Source organism: Lepisosteus oculatus, chromosome 6 (genome assembly GCF_040954835.1).
Source record: "Lepisosteus oculatus isolate fLepOcu1 chromosome 6, fLepOcu1.hap2, whole genome shotgun sequence".
NCBI classification, from domain to species: Eukaryota; Metazoa; Chordata; class Actinopteri; order Semionotiformes; family Lepisosteidae; genus Lepisosteus; species Lepisosteus oculatus.
In genome coordinates this window covers 40,880,471-40,900,472 of record NC_090701.1, presented here as the reverse complement: position 1 = coordinate 40,900,472, position 20,002 = coordinate 40,880,471, and the positions used below count along the sequence as shown (strand labels likewise).

General features: G+C 38.2%; 1 protein-coding gene across 1 annotated transcript in view; it reads left to right on the top strand.

The window, feature by feature from the left end:
* apbb1ip (amyloid beta (A4) precursor protein-binding, family B, member 1 interacting protein) overlaps nt 1-20,002 on the top strand; it is a 46,652-nt gene that overhangs the window by 16,286 nt on the left and 10,364 nt on the right. Inside the window, exons 2-10 of the mRNA XM_069191268.1 lie at nt 2,003-2,062; nt 3,321-3,408; nt 4,085-4,356; nt 5,799-5,876; nt 8,515-8,674; nt 13,826-13,947; nt 16,928-17,005; nt 17,299-17,442; nt 18,185-18,295. Of these exons, the coding sequence (XP_069047369.1) occupies nt 2,003-2,062; nt 3,321-3,408; nt 4,085-4,356; nt 5,799-5,876; nt 8,515-8,674; nt 13,826-13,947; nt 16,928-17,005; nt 17,299-17,442; nt 18,185-18,295 (1,113 nt within the window). The remainder of the gene's footprint in view (nt 1-2,002; nt 2,063-3,320; nt 3,409-4,084; nt 4,357-5,798; nt 5,877-8,514; nt 8,675-13,825; nt 13,948-16,927; nt 17,006-17,298; nt 17,443-18,184; nt 18,296-20,002) is intronic.

Below are 20,002 nucleotides of genomic sequence, written 5' to 3'. Positions count from 1 at the left end.
ACTCGATTTCAGGTTTTCCTGTGAGCACTGATCTAAGAGTTTAGAATATTCAGGATATTATGTGGTTTATGTCTCAGGAAGTTAAAATTGCAACCTAACAAATCCTAAGAAGCCTGTCAGACACTTAATGCTCAACATTAAGTGTAATCCGAGAGACAGCTCTGGGAGTGCGGTGTCCAATTGAATTGATGTATTCCATGAAAACATTGAAGATCAAGGGGAAATTACCTCAAGCCATAAAAAGGCCCATATGTGATACAAAAACAGAAAAATGTTTAGACTCAAACTATCTTAACCTTAGCTCTCCTAAACCCAGTGCTCATGTTCAAGGGAAAACATTTGGAATATTTCAACGTTAACCCTAGACAGATTTTTTTTTCCTTTTGGAGGGAAAAATAGGATACAGGTTGATCAGCCTATGATCTGTTTTACTTGGCCTTGTGCTCACATAAAAAAATGTTGAAAAATGTCTTGGTGGCCAGTCACATCAGGTAGGTACAGATGTTTTTGCCTATTACAGTGGCTCAGTGGTATGCTGTTCTGTTATTTCAGCTGTGTAGTTTGTAATCACCAAAACAAAACCTAGGAACCATGGTACCAATAATGCTACTTCTTCATTAGAGTGAAGACCCTACACACCACGTGCAAGTAGTTCTGCTTGTGTAGTTTCAGTGAGCATGGTGAGCAGAGCAGGGCAATTATAAAAAAACCCAAGCCACCTGGATCTATGCTTTATTCTAGTTTATAGCAGTGAGACATGTACACTGGGAAACGTGAACTGTTTCAGGCTCTACATGACTGCAAGTGCATGCTTGAAGTATCTGTGTCCACTCACCATTGAACCAGTGAGAACCCCATCGGAAAAAAAAAGGTCTGTCGAATTTCTCAAAGACTAGTACCTGATTTTAATACCTTTTACTAAATACCGTTAATGAATGAGCTTGTCCTCACAGGAAGTGTCCGGGTACTCATTCTGCTCAAGATGACCAAGGATAAGTGCATCAATGACACATTTAAATCTAACTTTAAATATTACACTTCAGAGTCCAGAGTTACTATGAATTTCACTCCTGAACTTTTACCCGAAAATAATCTGCCCTAAACCGGGGATTATTTCTTTTACAGCATGGTGTCAGAGGGTGTTGGCCTTTGAAACTGTGTTTCTAAAATAATAGCACCTTCATTTTCTGTCCCCTTCAGTCAGGCCAAACCTCCTCTCAGAACAACAGCATTCTCATGTATTTGGTTGTCAGGCAGTCCAAACACAGTCCCGTTGCTGAAAACATACAGTATTTGGCACTATACAATTCATAGACTGCCTCCCCTCAAACAGGTTTCAAATCTTTGGCTAGAATTGAAAATTCTCACAACGTTACATCTGTAATCTTCAGCAATATACAGTGTTTCACACATGGAAATAGGGACCAGATTTCTTTGTTTTCAAGATCCGCTGGACCTATGTCTCATTGTTTCTTTACTATGTCAGGAAAAAGTATGTCAGGAAAGCCTGGGATTGGCGGATTCTCCCCTCTGAAAAATATACTCAAATCTTTTCAAAGCATAAATGAAGTTTAAGAAATGAAAGCATTGCTAGGAGCTGTCCCTGGGCTTTTAATCCTTTCTTCCCAGCATCCCTTGCTTTGCATACCCTTGCAACCCCTGTCCCTATACTTGCAGGCCAACTCTTGCAGTTTCATTCCACAGAAAGCAATACCACACAGATACATGGCGTTGGTCGGGAGGGTGTCCTAATTAAGCTTTGTGTGGAAATCGGCCATATTACTTTTTCCCCTACACTGTTTGCTTTTTCACGTTCTGCAAAGAAATAGTTCAACTCAAATGTTTCATTTTCTGACCCATGTGTAGCATTCCGATGATACTGAAGAATGGTGTGTAAAATGTTTCCAGCAGTCTTGGGTGCAAAATGATATTTTCTTTGACAAAGAACAGAATGATTTCCGAATTTAAAAAAAATGAATAATGTTGTTTCATCGTCTTACAGATGGATGACATTGATGCAATGTTCAGCGACCTGCTGGGGGAGATGGACCTCTTAACAGCAGTAAGTCAAAAGATAAAGATAGACGGATTAAGCTTGCTATCTGCCGAATACCGTACTGTATAGTAATGCTAAGCAGGTGTTTAGCATAAGTTTGGGGGATATCAAATGAATACCCCGGATGCCTAAAGTTGAAATTCAAAGTTCCTGATTTTATCAAACAAAAAAAAAACATGAACAGGCAAGTTACAGAAACGGCAGGTAACCTCTAGTTACAGAGCTGAGCACGGGCACCTCTTTTTATAGCCTCCTGGCAGGGGGTTCGTGTGTCATCATGACGCATGGTTCTCATGCTGGCTGGAGCCTGAAAGATAATGCACACTGAGCAGTGCACTGAGGTCCTCAGCTTGAAGAAACCACCTCAGCTACTGGCAGGCACTGTTTAAACCACTCTGTATCCCAGATATCATCTCTGCCATACGTAACTGCCACATTATATACAGTACTGTGCAAATGGTTGGGTTTCAAGCACGATAAAAACCCAAAACACAGTGCTGATATAGCTGTTTATTTAGCTGATACAGTAGATCAATGTGCAAGCTATTATTCTAAAAGATTTTTTAAAATTTAAATTATTTAAATTGTTGTGTGTATTATACAGTACTACAATAAAACAGTCATGAGCTGAAAAAAGGCAAATTTAGATGTTGTAGAAAGAACCCAGACGTCTCATAGAGCAATACATTTATCAATCTGTGGTCTCCTACAAACACTCCACCGTCTTTCTGGAACATCTGCCTTCACCCTGCCAATCCTGACTCACGTTAAGCCAAAATCACAGATCAAGGACCAAAAAAATACATATTGGATGGTGTCTAACATTACTTTTCAAACATACAGTGACTCTTGAGTGATTACACTTTTGGTTTGTGTTAGCCAAAGATCAGCTTTGTTATACAGCAGCATAATGTGGTATTATTCTTAGTTATTTAAATTCTATGAAGTAACTAGGCATAAATATCTTTGGAATAAGATTTATTCTAAAATATCCCTGTAAATATTTTGCCAGAAAACGTTGCAATTTTAATGCTGGAATTCTTTTTATCATTACAACATTTTGGTCATAATCACATGGATATGGAAGAAATATAATTCTATATAGAGCATGTTCAGATAAATCCTGAATTTAAAAAAAAATCTGTTTAAGACACTAAATTGTATTATTTAATTCTTTAAGGGTTCTGTTAAAGCAAAACAAGGAATAAGGTCTTGAAGGTTTTTCATTTCCATTTATATTTGCCTGCTTTCTTTTTCTCCATAGAGTTTAGGGGTAGAAACTGTTCCACCCCAGTCTCCATCCAGTTCACATAAAGAGGTCAACTTCTCGATTGGTTTTAAGGATCTGAACGGTGAGTACACTCTGATTCAACATTACAGTGCCAAACAGAGTCTGTGAGGTTTGTATTAGCACAAACCTGGTTCTGGGCAAATGAGACTGTGCCACCATAATGAACAAATAGCTGGACATCATTTGCCTGTTCTGACAGGGGGCAGCAGTGGTTATATGAATAAAGAGACTCTGATTTTGAGATCTCTTCATTATCTCTTTGGTTTTCAGCCACAGCTGCTATTCATTATACCATGTTATAGCTGTGTCAGAGCCTGGACATGCAGGTTCATGACATTGCCTCACGGGTTCAGAGAGAGAGCACTATGGTCAGGCATACCCAGTTCAAATACTCTTAGCTTCAAAACACCCACACCATCAGAAGTCCCTTCTAGTTGCCAGTTGTAAACATTATTGCAGTGGAATACTGGAAAAGCTAGAATTTACAAGCATCAAGAATTTACAAGAATTTAAAAATCATGAAAGTGTCTTTCCATAATTCAATCCATTTCAGATTAAGATGATATCAAAGGAATATAGGCACTGACATTGCTTTTTAAATATAGCATGTAGCCAGAGCATTCCAATATTAGCTGTATGTCATCTCTGATCTGAAACAAAGATTTGAAGGTCTCACAGTCTGCAATATGAGTAAAAAAAGAGTGCTGAGCAACAGGTGTTGCCGTCTGTACCTGCAGAGTCCTTGAACGCTCTTGAAGACAATGACCTAGACGCGCTGATGGCCGATCTGGTGGCAGACATCAATGAAACAGAGGAGAACCTGACAGGGCAGAGACAGGCCAGCCACGGCAGTCTGCCCCCGCCGCCGCCACCGGAGCAGCAGCATCGCTCTGCAGCCTCTGCTCCCTCTTCATTCCCGCCACCTCCTCACAGCCTCCCAGCCGCGAGACCTCCGGGACCCTCCTCACAGCCGCTGCCACCCCCGGAGCCTCCAAAACAGCTGACAAAGGTGACAACAGCAGAGCGCCTTGTTAGCAACCTGTCAGAAAGATATACCGGCTCGATAACTAACATCACTTTATTTAACCTTTACAATTTCTTGCATTAGGAATTATCTTTTCGCTTACCCCAGCTTGCTCTCCATGAGACACACAGACAGGGAGTGAGCCTGGGGTCAAAGCACAGGGTCTGCCATTGTATGGCGCCCCTGGAGCAGTTGGGGTTAATCTTCAGGAGCCCAACAGAGTAGGATTCCTCTGCTGGCCGTGGTATTTGAACCGGCAACCTTCCAGCCACAGGCGCAGATCCTTAGCCACAGAACCACCGCTCCCCCCGTTTCAAAGAATAATCTGGCTAGAACTGTGTATTTGTTTACAAAAACCACAGTGCCAAAACTAAAGGCTGTCCCGAAAATGTAAGTACTATACATGTAGTGCCATACATAAGCATTGGGACAGTGAAGTCAAATTGCTATCAGGATTTGAGATGAAAAGATAAACATACATGTGTTACATGTTTCTTAATAAAATATGATTGTATCCTTATTGTGAAATCCCGTTGATCAGCACTTCAGAATTGCTGGGAAAAAAACACAACTAACACAACTCAGAAAGCCTTTTCCTAAAAGACATTTAAAACTGAAAAGCACTGACTGTTGTCGACAGCATGTCGTTGTATGTGTATTAGTTTTGTGTTTCCTCATCTGCTTATCTCCAACGTACATGCTGTAGGTCGCCAAGGGGAGGCATATACAGATCTCTCCATGTTTTAATCCCCCTTAAATAAAGTGACAAATATCCTGTGACAAATATCCCATATGTCAAGAATATTCTAAATCTAACTACTGTAACGTTTTGAAACTGCAAATTCAACTGTCCCTTGTATGGGCCTCTCAAGTAGCAATAGAGCCTGCCAATAGTAAAGACAGACCAGATTATTTTCAAAGCACAAACATTAGGAATCTATAGTGTCATGTTCAGGGAAAATGTCTATCTATAAAGCAGACAGTTTTGTACTCATAGTCATAGAATCAAATACAGCACTGTCTGGCCAGCCATAATGGAACATGTGTTTCATTGGGGAATCTCAAATTTAGTCTGGAATGGATCAAACGTGACAATTTCCAGTGCGGAAAACTGGAGATGTGCTGTTAGTTAAGGGTACTTTTTATTCTTTTTGATGATCTTATTTAAAGAAATACACCCTACTGTCTGATTGGTAAAAATAACGGTATTTGCAAATACACAGCAAATATAATAAAAACGCTAAGTGATCTGCCTCTTGGTTTAATTAAGGCAAAAGTATTTTCATTCTGCCCTATAGCAAAGTAACAGTCTGTATATATTTGTGACAGTTTCTAGTTTGGGGTTCTTGAAATGAAACAAATAAATATACAGAAGTAAAATGAGAAAAATTCCCATTACAAGAAAATGTAATTTTGTTTTATTCCAGGAAGAAATTGAGGTCCAGGCCAAAGCTGACAAAATAAAACTTGCTTTGGAAAAACTGAAAGAAGCCAAAGTTAAAAAGGTAAAATATTGATACTTTTTTCTTGTTCTTCTTATTATTATCTGTCATCCTCACATAGGTAAATACAACTTAATTTGTATAGAGTTGGGTCCTATTCACCTCCACTATAAAAATAACACTTAATGACATATTTACAGCTGTAGTTTCACTTTTTGGGACAGTGATATAAACCTACTGTAAGACAAGTCTAATGAATCTTTTTACACTTTTAGTAAATCTTCTGTGAAGGCTAAATAATACTTTCATGGACCACAATACAAACAGAGATTAAGGATCTGCAGAAACATTCAGTTGCACCTTTATTGTAGTGTCTCATGGTCCAATTTTATTGCAAAAACTGCACAACTGTTTTTATAACAATTTTTAGCCAGTACCATCATACCTCTACTACATACGCAGTGTTGTCTAGCACTTACATAATGAGTAGTGATTTCAAATAATTTGTGTTAGGGTATCATTATAAAGAACAAAAGAAGTCACAGAAAATTATAGGCACATTAAGTGGATTTTTACTGATTTTCTCCACTAAACTGGTTGAATTCATCAAATGTAGCTTTAGTCTAGAGACCTGAGTACTAGTCTTTGTAAATTGGATATCAAGCCTGCTCACTCAGAGTCACTTTTTGAATTGAATAAACTGCTATCATCATTACAAAAGAATAAATATACTGTATAAACAGAGAAAGTTACTGGCATCAGGCATACCTAGATGAGTTATCTTCCACTTCCTTCCCAAGTGATGTGTTGATAGTTTCACATCCTGAAAGTCACTTTGATGAACAGCAGACTCTCATGGTCACACTTCAAATTTCATCTTTTTAATAGAAGCCAAGAACTAGAGGTTTATGGGTGCTGATTAATGTTCCCACCTGAAAATACTACAGGATAGGAACACTGGTAAAGCAATTAACAATTAAACGTACAGCTACTCTGTATGTTGGAGACTGTGTACAATTAAACTGTGTAAATTTAGCGTGATTTTCAATCGTGACCTTACTCAATCTGTGTAAATGTGCTAATAGATATGTTGCCATCATATTGACAGAGATTCTTCTGGTAACTGTTTGAGGTTCACCTCTATTTGATGATTTGTTTCTTCAAAGCTTTACTTTGTAATTGCATGGAATAACATGCTGTATATTAGGAAAATGGGCTGTCAATCAAAACAAACTAGATATTTTACTTTATTCATTTGACGTTTTTTAAGAGACACAGCATTCAGAGAAAGAAATAGTTCTAGTCCGAGGGGTACAAGATGATGAAAACCTTTGGAAAGGGGAAACAAATTAAACCATGTTTGTTTTTCATTGAGAAACACCTGGTCAGTATTTCAAGAAGGCTCTTATAACATTGGCTTCCTGTTTCAGTTTCAGACATCTTGAAATTGATTTAGAGATAGACATATTAAAAGTGTGGTTGCCCTCATATGCACAGTTTTCAAAAATCAAATCTCAAGCCCTCGCCTTAAAAATAGACATGTCAAAACACTCTTGCCAAAACACCCCAACTCCAACCCCATGCCTTCATTTCTTTGAATAAGTTTCTTTACACAAATGTTTTGTGTGATCATCTTTTCACACAAACACATTATAACTTATAACTTGGAGTGATAATGCTTCAAACTTGGAGTTGATATTACTGCTTTGCAAATCTTTTTTAGTACTTTTATTAGTAACTACTACTCATTTATTATCTTGGGGGAAAAAAAATCCTGATGAAAAACAATCATAAGACAATAAAAGACTACAGAAAAAAACACTGAAACGAATAGTGTGTTAAAAGTATACTTAATATCATAGTATAATAACAGTACAGCATATCTATACTAGCTACTCATTAAAAAATGATTTGTCTCTATCGTATTGATTTTTGAAATAGTATAAATATATTTAGATATATGATATCTAATTTAAAATAAAATGTTAAACTTCTTAAATCAGTCTAAATCCCTAAACTTGGAAATATTTCAAAATAGTAGTATTAAAACACAACTCTCAATCTGAATAATTTTAATTGCACAGCCAGAATGCTTTCAGCAGATAATACCATCTTTGGGAAGCTGAACCTGATAATAAGAAAACATTATATGTTTTCTTATTATGTATATTGTATAATATACTGTATATATCAGTGTAATTTCCAACTTTTAAACACGATACATTAAAATCCATCTAAATACAAGTGAAACCGAGTGAAACCACTTCTCTTTTCCTTAATTCTGTTCTTCAAAAGTCTATTGGGTTCTAACACAAACAGCATGTTCCTGTCTTCCAAATCTTGTGTCAACGTTTCATTATTTTCATCTCGTCTAATTGTGATCTGTTTAATGTGATTAGTCCAGTTCCAATGGAAGTGTTCTGTTGTTGTGTTTATCTCAATACAGTCAAATGTGATGGCGAAATCTCATTGTTTTAAATCTAAGATGTACTGTAAATCAGTAGAAGTAACACTCACACACTAAAGATGTCTTTAGAATTGTAAAATAAATATTTATTGCATTCTACAGCTGGTAGTAGTTACACTTACAAATGGAGCTGTAGAACTCAATAAACAATTCTTTAAAATTATTGATGTTTAGTTCTTGCTAAACAGTTCTTGCTCATTACTTGAACAAAAACTTCCATTTCATTTTCAACAGCTTGTCATAAAAGTGATCATGACTGATGGCAGCTCCAAAACGCTGATGGTGGATGAAACACAGACTGTCCGTGATATCTTAGACAACCTCTTTGAGAAGACACATTGTGACTGCAACACCGACTGGTGTTTGTATGAATGTAACCCTGACTTACAAATAGGTAAGTGCTGTAAAGAGATGGCCTCTAGATAAGTGTTGTTTTTCCTTACATGACAGACTGTACAGTATACAGTTTCATACATACAGAAAATATGGAGATAAACATATTCCTGTTACGGTCCCGTATATGTATTAGCTGTCAGGCTGTCACAAAACACTACAAGTGGGGCTCTGTAGTGGCTAGACACTCCTGCCCTAACCATCACACGTGTGATTTTAACACGTGGGCGATGAGTGATGGTGAGCTAGGTCCAGCCTCCAACACCGATGACATGAAGGTGTTGTTCACATGAGAAGGAGGGGACATTGGCTTGCTGCTGTATTTTTCTTTCTTGACTTTCAAAAGGCTTGACAATCAACAGGCTACATCTCCTCATCATCTTTGCCCAATCAACTTCCTTACATACGAAGTGATTTAGCATTGATGCAACAATGTTGCTTGAGTTTGTCAGTCACGAGTAATTAGTCAGTCAATCCATATTCACAATCTATACCCAGAAACTATTTATAAAAGCATACATGCATAGACTGCATGCATGTGTCAGAACACTTTTTATACTTGCGCACAGTACAGTCATATACGCAATGCATTAACTAGTGTATATTATTGGTGCATATTAATCTATTACTGTACATAGATCAGGTTGATCAATCATTGATGTACAGTAATTACCAGAATAATGTTACTGAGAGATCTGAAGGAAACCCAGCGGAAGGACAGAGGCAGGGGTGGCCTCACTGATCTACAGTGCCGTCCACACATACTGGAACAGAAAAATCACAGTCAAGCAATTTGTATTTCTGATCATGAGAGTAGTTTGGAAGATACTGTAGGTGGGTAAAAGCATTGGAGCAATAGGGGTTTGTTGTCAGATAGTAAGACACTAATAAAAGAGCTGTGAAGAACCTATCCTATCGCTTTATCTCTGAGTAATTCCATCCAAACATTTAATCATAATTCAACAGAAAAAGATTTTCAGTCAACTGGGAGATTTCAAGTGATCGTAAGTATTAGCACGCTGTACAGTACGTTCGCTTTAAGGGTAAAAGTCCACACTGTTTGCACATCCCTCTGAGGTAATAACTGCATGAAGTCTTTGACCTATTGAGCTCACCAAACTCATTTTGTAATCATCCGAGATGCTTTGCCAGGCCTTTTCTACAGCCACTTTGAGTTATTGCCTGTGTCTTCGGGGTTTCTGGCTTCACCTTTTTCTTGGGCATTTCACCTGCACGCCCAGTTGGATTTAAATGTGGAGATTGACTTGGCACATGCTGCACCTAATGAACTTCTGGGTTGCTCTGGCTGTAGGAATGGGTCATCGTCCTGCTAGATGGTGAAGTATAGAAGCTTTTTTTCTACATTGTTGAGTGTTTACAGAAGTTGCTGTTAACTTTGGAGTTTAGTCAGTTGAAACCTTCATTAGCGGCATCATCAATAAAGACAGATCAGTCAGTTCCAGATGTGACCATGCATGTCCAGGTCATGACCTCCACAGAAGGGTGTTGATGTTCCTGTCAGCCTCTGAAGTTCCTGTCCTTCTTTACGCTTGAACCTTCACACTTGACTTTATTAAAGGTGCTTCAAAAACTCACCTGGGTCATTTTTGTACTGCGTGTTTTCAAGCACGTTCTAGACTGGCTTTTCCGATCTTGGTGTGGATGAGAGGTCTACAACGTGTGGTCTAGCTTTTGTTTTTCTGCTGTCTCAGTCTTCTACAGACTGCAGATTTTCAGATCTCTACCCCTGCAATCTGGAGATTTCACTGACATTTGCTTTTGGGTTTTTCTTGACAGCTTTGATCTTCTGTCATCTGCTGCAGATGTTTTCCTTGGCTGATTGGTCATTATACCGATCATTTCTTTCCTTTTACAGGATATTCCAATGGGTTTGGTATGCTCAATTTCTGTCATATGTTTTTTTCATTTTGATTTTCAATTACAGACTCCAAACACTGGAGTCTAACTATAGGATAGATTGTTCACAGCTCTTTTATTAGCCTCTAATTATCCGACAGCAAACACCTATTGCTCCAATGCTTTTGCTCCTTGTAAATAAAGGGGTTCGACAACACCATTTTTTTTAAAACGAGGTCAAGAGGGTAGAAGTGAAAAATAGGTTAAAAGCAGCAACGAATTTGACTTTAAAGAAAAATAAAAAACCTTTGAGTTGTACGTCATCTCAAATGATTGCTGGACTTCCACCTGGTCAACGTTTCAGCTGCTATATTGAGGGGTTCCTCCTGAAATCTGTCCTCATTCATTAAATCCTAGCAACCTAGACCAAACGGGAGCATTTTTTTAATCTCAGTCCGCCATTAGCCCTATGATTCTCCTTCTTCTTATTTCTCCCTTCACTTTCATCAGACTGCCATTCTGTCTATTCACTGACATGCGTCAGCAAGTGGGTCACTCACTCACTAGGGCTTCTTACACCACTTCTCTTTGGCGGTTTACCAAAGCCAGCTGCAGCACGGCAGCCCCGATAACTTTGGGTTACTCTTTCCAAGATGGCACAGCGTCTTCCACAATCCCACTGCGGAATCCAGGCTCAGGATTGATGTTCCTCCAGATCCGGCCTTGCATATATCCGAACTGGCCCGATCAACCAAACACTAGCGCATCACAAGCTCTGCATTGGTGCGGATGGGATTCCTTTGATCTCTTTTGTCAGCCTCAGCCCCATAGGCAGGCTGCCATTTCCGGGGCCAGATGAGTCATGCCAACCTTTGATGTGCTATCTCTGCAATTACTTCATGTCTTTGCTTTAACTAGAGTTTGACTGAATTACTGAACGGTATAATGAGACAGACAAGGCCAAGGTTTTCTTCATTGAAATCTTTCATTTCTTTTCTAATTGAACAGGCATCCCACATGCCACAACTGAGGTGAACCCTGTTTGTGATCTTAACTGCATTTTGCAACACATAAACCCTCCTAGATAGAGAAGTGATCTTGTTAAGGAAAGATTAGCAGAGCCAGTCTAATGATCTTCATTTTCAATATTTCTGATTTGTGACAAAGGCTTCTACTGGTCTGATCAATCCAACATTTTAGGATTTTGAAGATCTGCTTCACACAGCAGAAATGTATCAAGCTATAGTGTATTGTGAACCTTAGGATGGATAGCCTAAATCTAGAAAGAATTCTTATAATTTCACAGTCTTTAAAGTCATTAACTGCCTCGAGAAGACCGTAGGGAAAAAAAACCTTGAACAGCTCCAACCATAATCTTAACCATTCACCGGTTGTGTTTTTATGGATTTTTCCATGACTCAAAATGCCTTTATTTTTTATTTCATAGCTCAAATGCCACATTTTTTGCTGTAGTGCTGTTCCCCATACAATACCAAAAGCTTTCTGAACATTATCATCCTATGCATCAAGATGTTACTAAACCTATCTGCAGTTCTCTGCCATGAAAACCTTAGTGAGGCATCTGTCTAATTTTGCATTCTTTGTAAGATCCACTTATTCAAAACTATCCATTCCTGCAGTACTACAATACAATTGTATTTTTTTGGTTAAAATGTATAAGTTATATCTATCACTTTTTATGGCATGTTATACTTGAAAAAATGGCATATACATTTTTTTTTCTACAATGTTATCAGTAGGAACAGGTAAAGGTTTATTCCACGCTGAAAGGAAAAGAAAAGTTTTGGCTGTTCTTCAGGTGTGAAGGAGAGAGGGAAACCGGCAGTTAATGAATTACAGGAGAACAAAAGACAGGGTAGTGAAGAGGAGGCAGGGAGCAGGGGAAAAGGAGTATCGACACCCAGGAAGAACTGGAGGAGAGGTGTGAAGTCAAAACCTGCAAATGAATAGACAGGTTTAGAAGAAGACAAGTCTGTCCCTGAGAGAAGGGGGAAGAATTGATCCTAGTTTCAGGATCATTTTGTTCGGGAAATTATTTGGTTTAGTTCATTTGTAGTTTCCAAAACCAAGATTAAAACCAAAAGAAGGCTGTCTTTTCTTTTTCCTTTCAGCATGCAATAGACCTTCAGGTGGGGAGCTGCGTTAGGTATCCCAGGGTACCCACCTGGAATAGAGCTTGACCTGTTCTTTGGCAGCCTGCGCATGCTGACGCAGCTCCAACCTCTTCAATGCTGTCAACAGGCAGTCAACACTGACTAAAGATAATGGTATTACCCACTGACTGGCAAATGTGGCGCCAATCCACAAAAATGGTGACAAAAACCATACCAAGTAGTTGCGGACCAATAAATCTTATTTATGTTACATATAAAATTATGATGAAAATACTCCGAAATAAACTAGCAGGTCATCAGTATGACAACATGGATTTAGAAACAGATATTTTTCCTTAATTAACTTAACTAGTTAATGGACATAAAACAGACGGTATAGGTAAGGGAAGAATGCTCAAAACTGGGTTATATAATTAACTAAATGCCTTATATATTTGTTTTAGCACCACTGTATTTCCTAATTAAAATCACTTAGCTAGATTCTGGCATACAGTACTCTGTAAAGAATCTCTGTTTGCAAACTATATCAAAATGGGATTTTTAGAAAACACTGTAGAACCTCTAAAGGCCATTAGACAGAATTTGTGTGGAATTTCAATGACATACAGTACGATTTATGTTGAAATTGTAAAATGTACTAATTGGACCTCTTTTAGAATAGTGTGTGCAATTTTGGTCACTGTGTTATAAATAAGATATTGTTCTGGAATCAGAGCAGAGAAACAGGCAAGCACATACTGTACATTCACAGGCCCATAGGAATGCCCTACATTGATGTTCTAAAAGAACTGAGTCTTCTTAGTATGTAAAAGAGAAAATTACCCCGATTCAAGTATTCAAGATCCTCAAAGACATTGTAGAAGTCAATCCTAAGGACTTCAGTAGAATCAGCATTGAATGTCTGGATGATCCCTTCAATCCTTAGCTAATAAAAATCAAATAAGCTAGACAGGGTCTGATTGTCTCCTTGTGCCTGCAAACTTTTTATGTTCTCGTGTAATAAAAGTGTGTGCATGAACTATTGAGCCTTGGGAATATAGGATATCAGATCATTTCAAATTTCCTCAGGCATTTGCCTCGTTAAAGGCAGTCTACAATCACACAAGGCCCCACTTGTAGTCAGTAATGTGACATTGCTGTTTTTCTTTTCTTTCCAACAGAGAGAAGTTTTGAAGACCACGAAAATGTAGTGGAACTTTTGTCTCAGTGGACACGAGACAGCGAAAACAAAATTCTTTTTCTTGAACGTAAAGATAAATATGCAGTTTTCAAAAACCCTCAGGTAAAAAAAACACAACTTTTCATGTCAGATTTGACATTTATGTAGGCAGTCATTTGTTTCAACAGTCACATACCTCAAAGAATGTGTTCACTTTGAGTTCAAGGACCTGTTAATGTTTTGAGATCTTTATTTAACTCATCACACTTCATTTGCCCATGCCTTAAGATTCTGTCTAAAAATTGTGGCATTTATAAGAGTAACTTCAGGACTCTGTAAGTAATGCAAACAGTGTATTAGAACTAGAGAAAGAAAGGAAAACAAACTCTGGAGCTAAATATATTCTGTCTAGAACACAGGAGACTAGGAGGAGATTTGATCCAGGGATGTACAATCCTAAGGAGTACAGATAAGTTCGACCCAGGGGAATGTTTCACTCTCAGTAGTCACAATTGGAAACCCACGGGGAACTTAGGACAGAGTATAGAAAAACACTTCTCTTACCACAGAGTGCTGGGTGCATGGAACAGGCTTCCCGGGTGATTGAGGCCCAAACTCTGGGAGACATTAAGAAACCTCCAAGTGAGCAAGATAGACCTCGTTTACAGACTATTCTGATATTCAAACTGATAAAAGTACATTTATAAGAGACATTCTACTGGGTATATAGCACACCAGTGCCAAAGTATAATGCAGAGTCCTGTAGACTTCACCACGACACCTGTGTTGAGGCTCCACCAACAATAGCAGTCAGGCACATGTTGCTTTAACTTTAAGTGCCTGACAGACGTTTATGTTACAACAGTGCCAGCTCTTGTTTGAAAGGTAAAATTTAGTTAAGAAATCCACATTTCATATCAAGAGAAATGGCAGACGTCCAATGAGGGCATTGAGGAGTTTAAAGGCACTTTCTGATTTAGAGACACTCAGCCACAATCTCACGGATGGCAGCTTTGCACTATTTTAAGTAAAAACCGGAGTACTATAACTACATTGAATAAAATCAATTATCCGGATCTACAGTATCTATTTGCAGCAAAGATATCATTAAGATATGGTAAGCTAAAAGGTCTCATTTAAGCTAAAGTATGCCTAGTCCAACACAGAAGACTGTTGTTTTCCTGAAGGGCACAGATGTTGCCAGGACCACAGAAATTTACAAGGTACTTCATAGAACATTAATAGGATTGATTAAAAAATAAAGATGAAACTGCCTTTTAATTACAAAAGCGAGGAAGAAAGCATAGCCATCAGAGCTAGGTGACTCTTAAGACAATTTACATCTTTAAAGACATTTTAAGAGCTTCAAAGAATGATTGCCCTTTCATGACATCACGCAGGTCTTGTAATTTGGAGTGCACGAAGTTCCTTGGCTCCTCTTCTGTTTTCATATATTTATCACCATATGTTTAATCCCAGTGACATCTGGTTATTGTAGAACTTGTTGTTTTTTTTCCCCATCCATTGCATACCGCTGGATTTAGTGTCATTATCCTGCATACCATTATTGCCTTTATAAGACAACAACACATCAACCACGGCACGGCAAACATAGCAATTTCAAAGGTTATGTTTGTAAAAACAAAACCCATTTTTTCCATACTTCATTTCCTTTTACTGCTAACCTCTCCCTCGTATTTCACCTTGGCTTTGCTGGAAGCCACATACAATAGAACTTCAACACTACGCCTCCACTGAAAGATGCCTTTTCACACACAGAGCTTACAGAGCTTTTAAATCCAGAGCTTCTGGGTCTTCCTTGGCGAAGGACACAGCCACATCCACATCATCCATTTCTAAACATATAAAGGAATACATGCACAGGGAGTGGCTGTAGCATTGTAGAGCTTCAGAACTTAGAAAGGTTCTCAGCCACTGGAATTGAATGTCGTGCTCCAAAGTTGCTTACAATGTCCTCCTTGTTACACATGTGGATGTTGGTTCTGTATTGCACAATGGTATGTGCTGGAGTGATCTGGGGAAGAGACCATGATCAATGGTAAAGCACCAGTGCCACCTGCAGTTTGACCCTTGAGACAGCGCCCCAATCACCCATTTATTCACTGCTGTGCCTTTCATTGAACATACTATATGAAATTGTTCTGCCCAGCCCACGTGTTTAAAAATCCATCCAAATCATCCAAATAGTACCCATTTCAACGAAAGTGCGCTCTGCAATGTACCTGTCCTATCTCGGCCTGTTCAAGAACTTTCAAGCTATTACGAGTTTTGGAGGCTGAAATCCTTTAATTGTGCCACAACTGAAAATGTTACAGTAGTCCAATTGTGTTCTTTTTCAAATGCAGTAAATGCTGTATAAAATACGGGCAGCACAGTGGTTCAGTGGTTAGCGTTGCTGCCTTGCAGAGCTGGGGCCCTGGGCTCAGTTCCTGAGGTGGGGTGCCATCTGTGTAATGATTGTAATGAATGATATGTTCTCCCTGTGTTCGTGTGGGTTTCCTCTGGGTGCCCCTGTTTCCTCCCACAGTGCAAAGACATACGCGTGGAATAACTGACTTCTGTGAGAACTGGCCCTGGTGTGAGAGTGTGTATCTGTGTCTGTTTGCACTATAATGGGCTCTGTTCTGTCCAGGGTGTGTCTGCCTTGTGTCTGTTGCTTGCAAGTATATGCTCTGGCTCCCCCACGACCCTGTATTGGATAAAGCTGTTTAGAAAATGGATGGATGGATTTAAAACACTCTGTCTGTAATTTTAATAATTTCACATAGTCTCTACTTCCACCTTACAGTAGTAAATTAAATTAGAGAAACAGAAACACCTAAATAACAACAGGAAATTGAAGTCATTCAGTGACAACACATCCTAGATCTACATGCAAAAAGTTGGTTTATTTTTCTCAACTATGTTGTGCTCTCAATTATGTCTTAAAAGAAATGTAAAATAGGTAGTTTTTACAAATTAAATATTATGTAAAATATTAATAATAAATTAAATAATCCCCAAATCATAACCCCACTTACTCTTGGTTCACATTACATATGCTTATTTATTTTTCTTCCTTTCTTGCTAACTTCCTTCTCAGGACTTTTATCTTGGGAACAAAGGAAAGAAAAATGAACAAAGGGAAATGAAGGACAAGGACAAGGAGTCTCTTTTGGAGGTGTGTGCTACAGTATACATATATATGTGTGGCTCATTGCTGACCACACATGTTGCATTTGTTAAACATACATCGCAGACATTATTCCCATTTGCCTTAAGACAGGAAACCATTAGAGTAATATTCATGTTACAGAATGCTGTTTTTCAGAAAGACATTTGTAACTGAAAATCCCTGACCTGAACTTTAGCGATGTGCCCACAGAGGATTGAAATGAGAAAGGCTAAGATGATTCAATGTGACTGCTTAAACTTTTCACTTTCCACATCTTGCCCCTATGCTCCTGAACACAGGAAAGTTTCTGTGGAACGTCCATCATTGTACCAGACCTTGAAGGGGCTCTTTATCTGAAAGAAGATGGAAAGAAGTCCTGGAAACGGCGCTACTTTCTTCTTCGGGCTTCTGGAATTTATTATGTGCCCAAAGGAAAGACCAAGGTCAGAGAGTAAAGACAGACGTCGAAGGCACCTAAAAAAATCAAGCTAAGCCATTCAAGCCTGTGTAAATGAAGAATTCCCCCAACAGCCCTACCATGATATCTGAGAGTCCCTCTTCAAATGAAACACTTGTGCAAATATTAGATGATTGTCAACAAGACCTTTTCTGCAATTGCTAAGAGGCACATTTTTGTAGGGAGACAAAAAATGTTTCCTTCCAGTTTCAGTGTCAAATAATTTTTAAGCACTTTTAACAGTCTCAAATGCACCTTAAAAGAGAATACTAAACCTGACTCTGCATAAAGCTTAATTCATTATTTTACCTTCCAATAGAACCATACAGAAGAAAGGACAATATGCTATTACTGTCACTATTGCAACATTTATGACCTTTTCTGCTTTTATTCCCACTACTACTAATAATAGTATAAATAGCAGTGTTAATAGTAGATTAAGAACGGGGGTCTGTTATAAAACCATGCATTTAACATTACATACTTCAGACACATTTCTATACATAATATACTTTCAGCATTTCAGTCACAATGACTAATATCTGTAGAAGACATTCATACAGCATTGAAAATTGTGTATTTTTATAGCTAGAAATATCACACTTTTTTCTAAAAGCACCCAAGTGACACCATAAATGTTTTCACTGTACAGAGTCTGTTAAAAGCACCTCCAGCACATCTGAGCTCAAAGTCATGAAGGGTTTAACTCATTTCCTGTTCTCCGGCAGACATCACGCGATTTGGCATGCTTCATACAGTTTGACAACGTGAACATCTACTATGGCACTGAGTACAAAGTCAAATACAAGGCACCTACAGACTACTGTTTTGTCCTCAAGGTAAGAGACCCAGGTTTTCCTGATAACTCATCTGATCTGAGATACAATACACTAGAAATAAGTTACAGCTTCAAGCAAAGGAAGCTCAGCTGATTGCCTGAGCTTACAGACAATACACATTATGGTTCTTTAACATTGTGTAAAGCAGCACTTATGAACATTTAATAAAGGTAAATTTACAAAGTATTGCCCTAGGTTTGGTTGTGCGCTATATATGTACTTTGTTTTGCTGGTCTTCCACAATTAATCAGCGGCATGACACAGCTCTATGCTTTAAAATGATCTCGCTGTGCTGTATCACCTTGCTTTCGGCAAAGGTAGTCAAGAGTAAACATCTTTAAGGAAGATAGAAAATAAAAACATTAAATGAAGGGAACTCAGGTAAAAAAATTAAAGCAGATCTGCAGGTACTAAAGCTGAAAAAGCAACTGCACAAAGCACCCTCTGTAAGACAAAAACTACAAAATATATCCATGATAAAAATGGCAAAGGTCTAGACCATGACATCAAAATGGTTGATGTACAGTACTAAATGACTAGAAACTTGCACTAATGAAAAGAACTTGCACTAAAGATGAAGCCCATTAAAGGCTTTTTTTCAATAATTTCAATAGTTTCAATAACTCTGAATGGGTTTCAGTAGGCCTGTGGAAATGAGAAAGCAGTTTACACACATTGCCATTAATGAGAAAATATTTCTATGTAGTAGAAGCAAAAAGACATATATCAAATAACATTTACTGTACTTACAGGATATGAAATTTACATGTGTATGACGTACATAATTAATAGACCTCATAGCAATTTACAAAAGATAACCATCTGGTGATGAACACAATACACAATTGATTATTTTCTAAAGGATTATCAGTTTCTAAACGACAAGGAAAACATTCTTAGAACAGACGTCCCAGAAGTTGAAAACTCATTATGAAAACTAACACAGCACTGTAATTTTTCATACAATCCACATGCTAGCAATGCAGGTGCAATGAAACGCTCATGATCAAACACAGAAGTGTTGAAGTGTGTCATCTGAGTCTCCTTAGCATCTTAAATCAACACAGGTGCAACTACCTACTTTCACTGTCATGCTGTGAGTGAAGCTGCATGTTGAATATGACTGGTTAGAAACACGTTGTGAGTAATTTTGCAGTCTTAATATCTGCTAAAGCAGCACATAACAAAATCCCTTTGGCAGCAGTATCGTGCACACAGCGTTAACAGAGAACAGTGGCTTATGCAGTTAGAAGTCCTAGGTAAGGGGGAATTCTGCATAATTCTTTGAGAACTCATGATGTTTTACAAGTATAACTGCTCTTACCATAAATGTAGAAGAAGATAAGTGATCCATTCATCGTACATCTGATTGACCTATTATGCCCTGGCCTGCATTGAGTTAAAGCTGAGTTTTTACACTAAATTAGCCAGAGATTGTTACAAATTTGCCAATCCCTCACCATTAATATTTCATCAGATAAAGTATGTAATGAGTACATATTACCCACATTTATATCCAAGATGTTACAGAGCTAAAGTATTATTCTGTTGATTAACGTTTCACCATGAAATGGTTTCAACCACAGCTGAACTTTTAAAGTTAAAGAAAAAGGAGGCCTTGGCTGAAGAATAGGCTTGTATTCTGTGAAACAGCTTCCTGAAGTCTCTCATTTTTATACTGTACGTGAGTGGTTTGCAGGTACGACA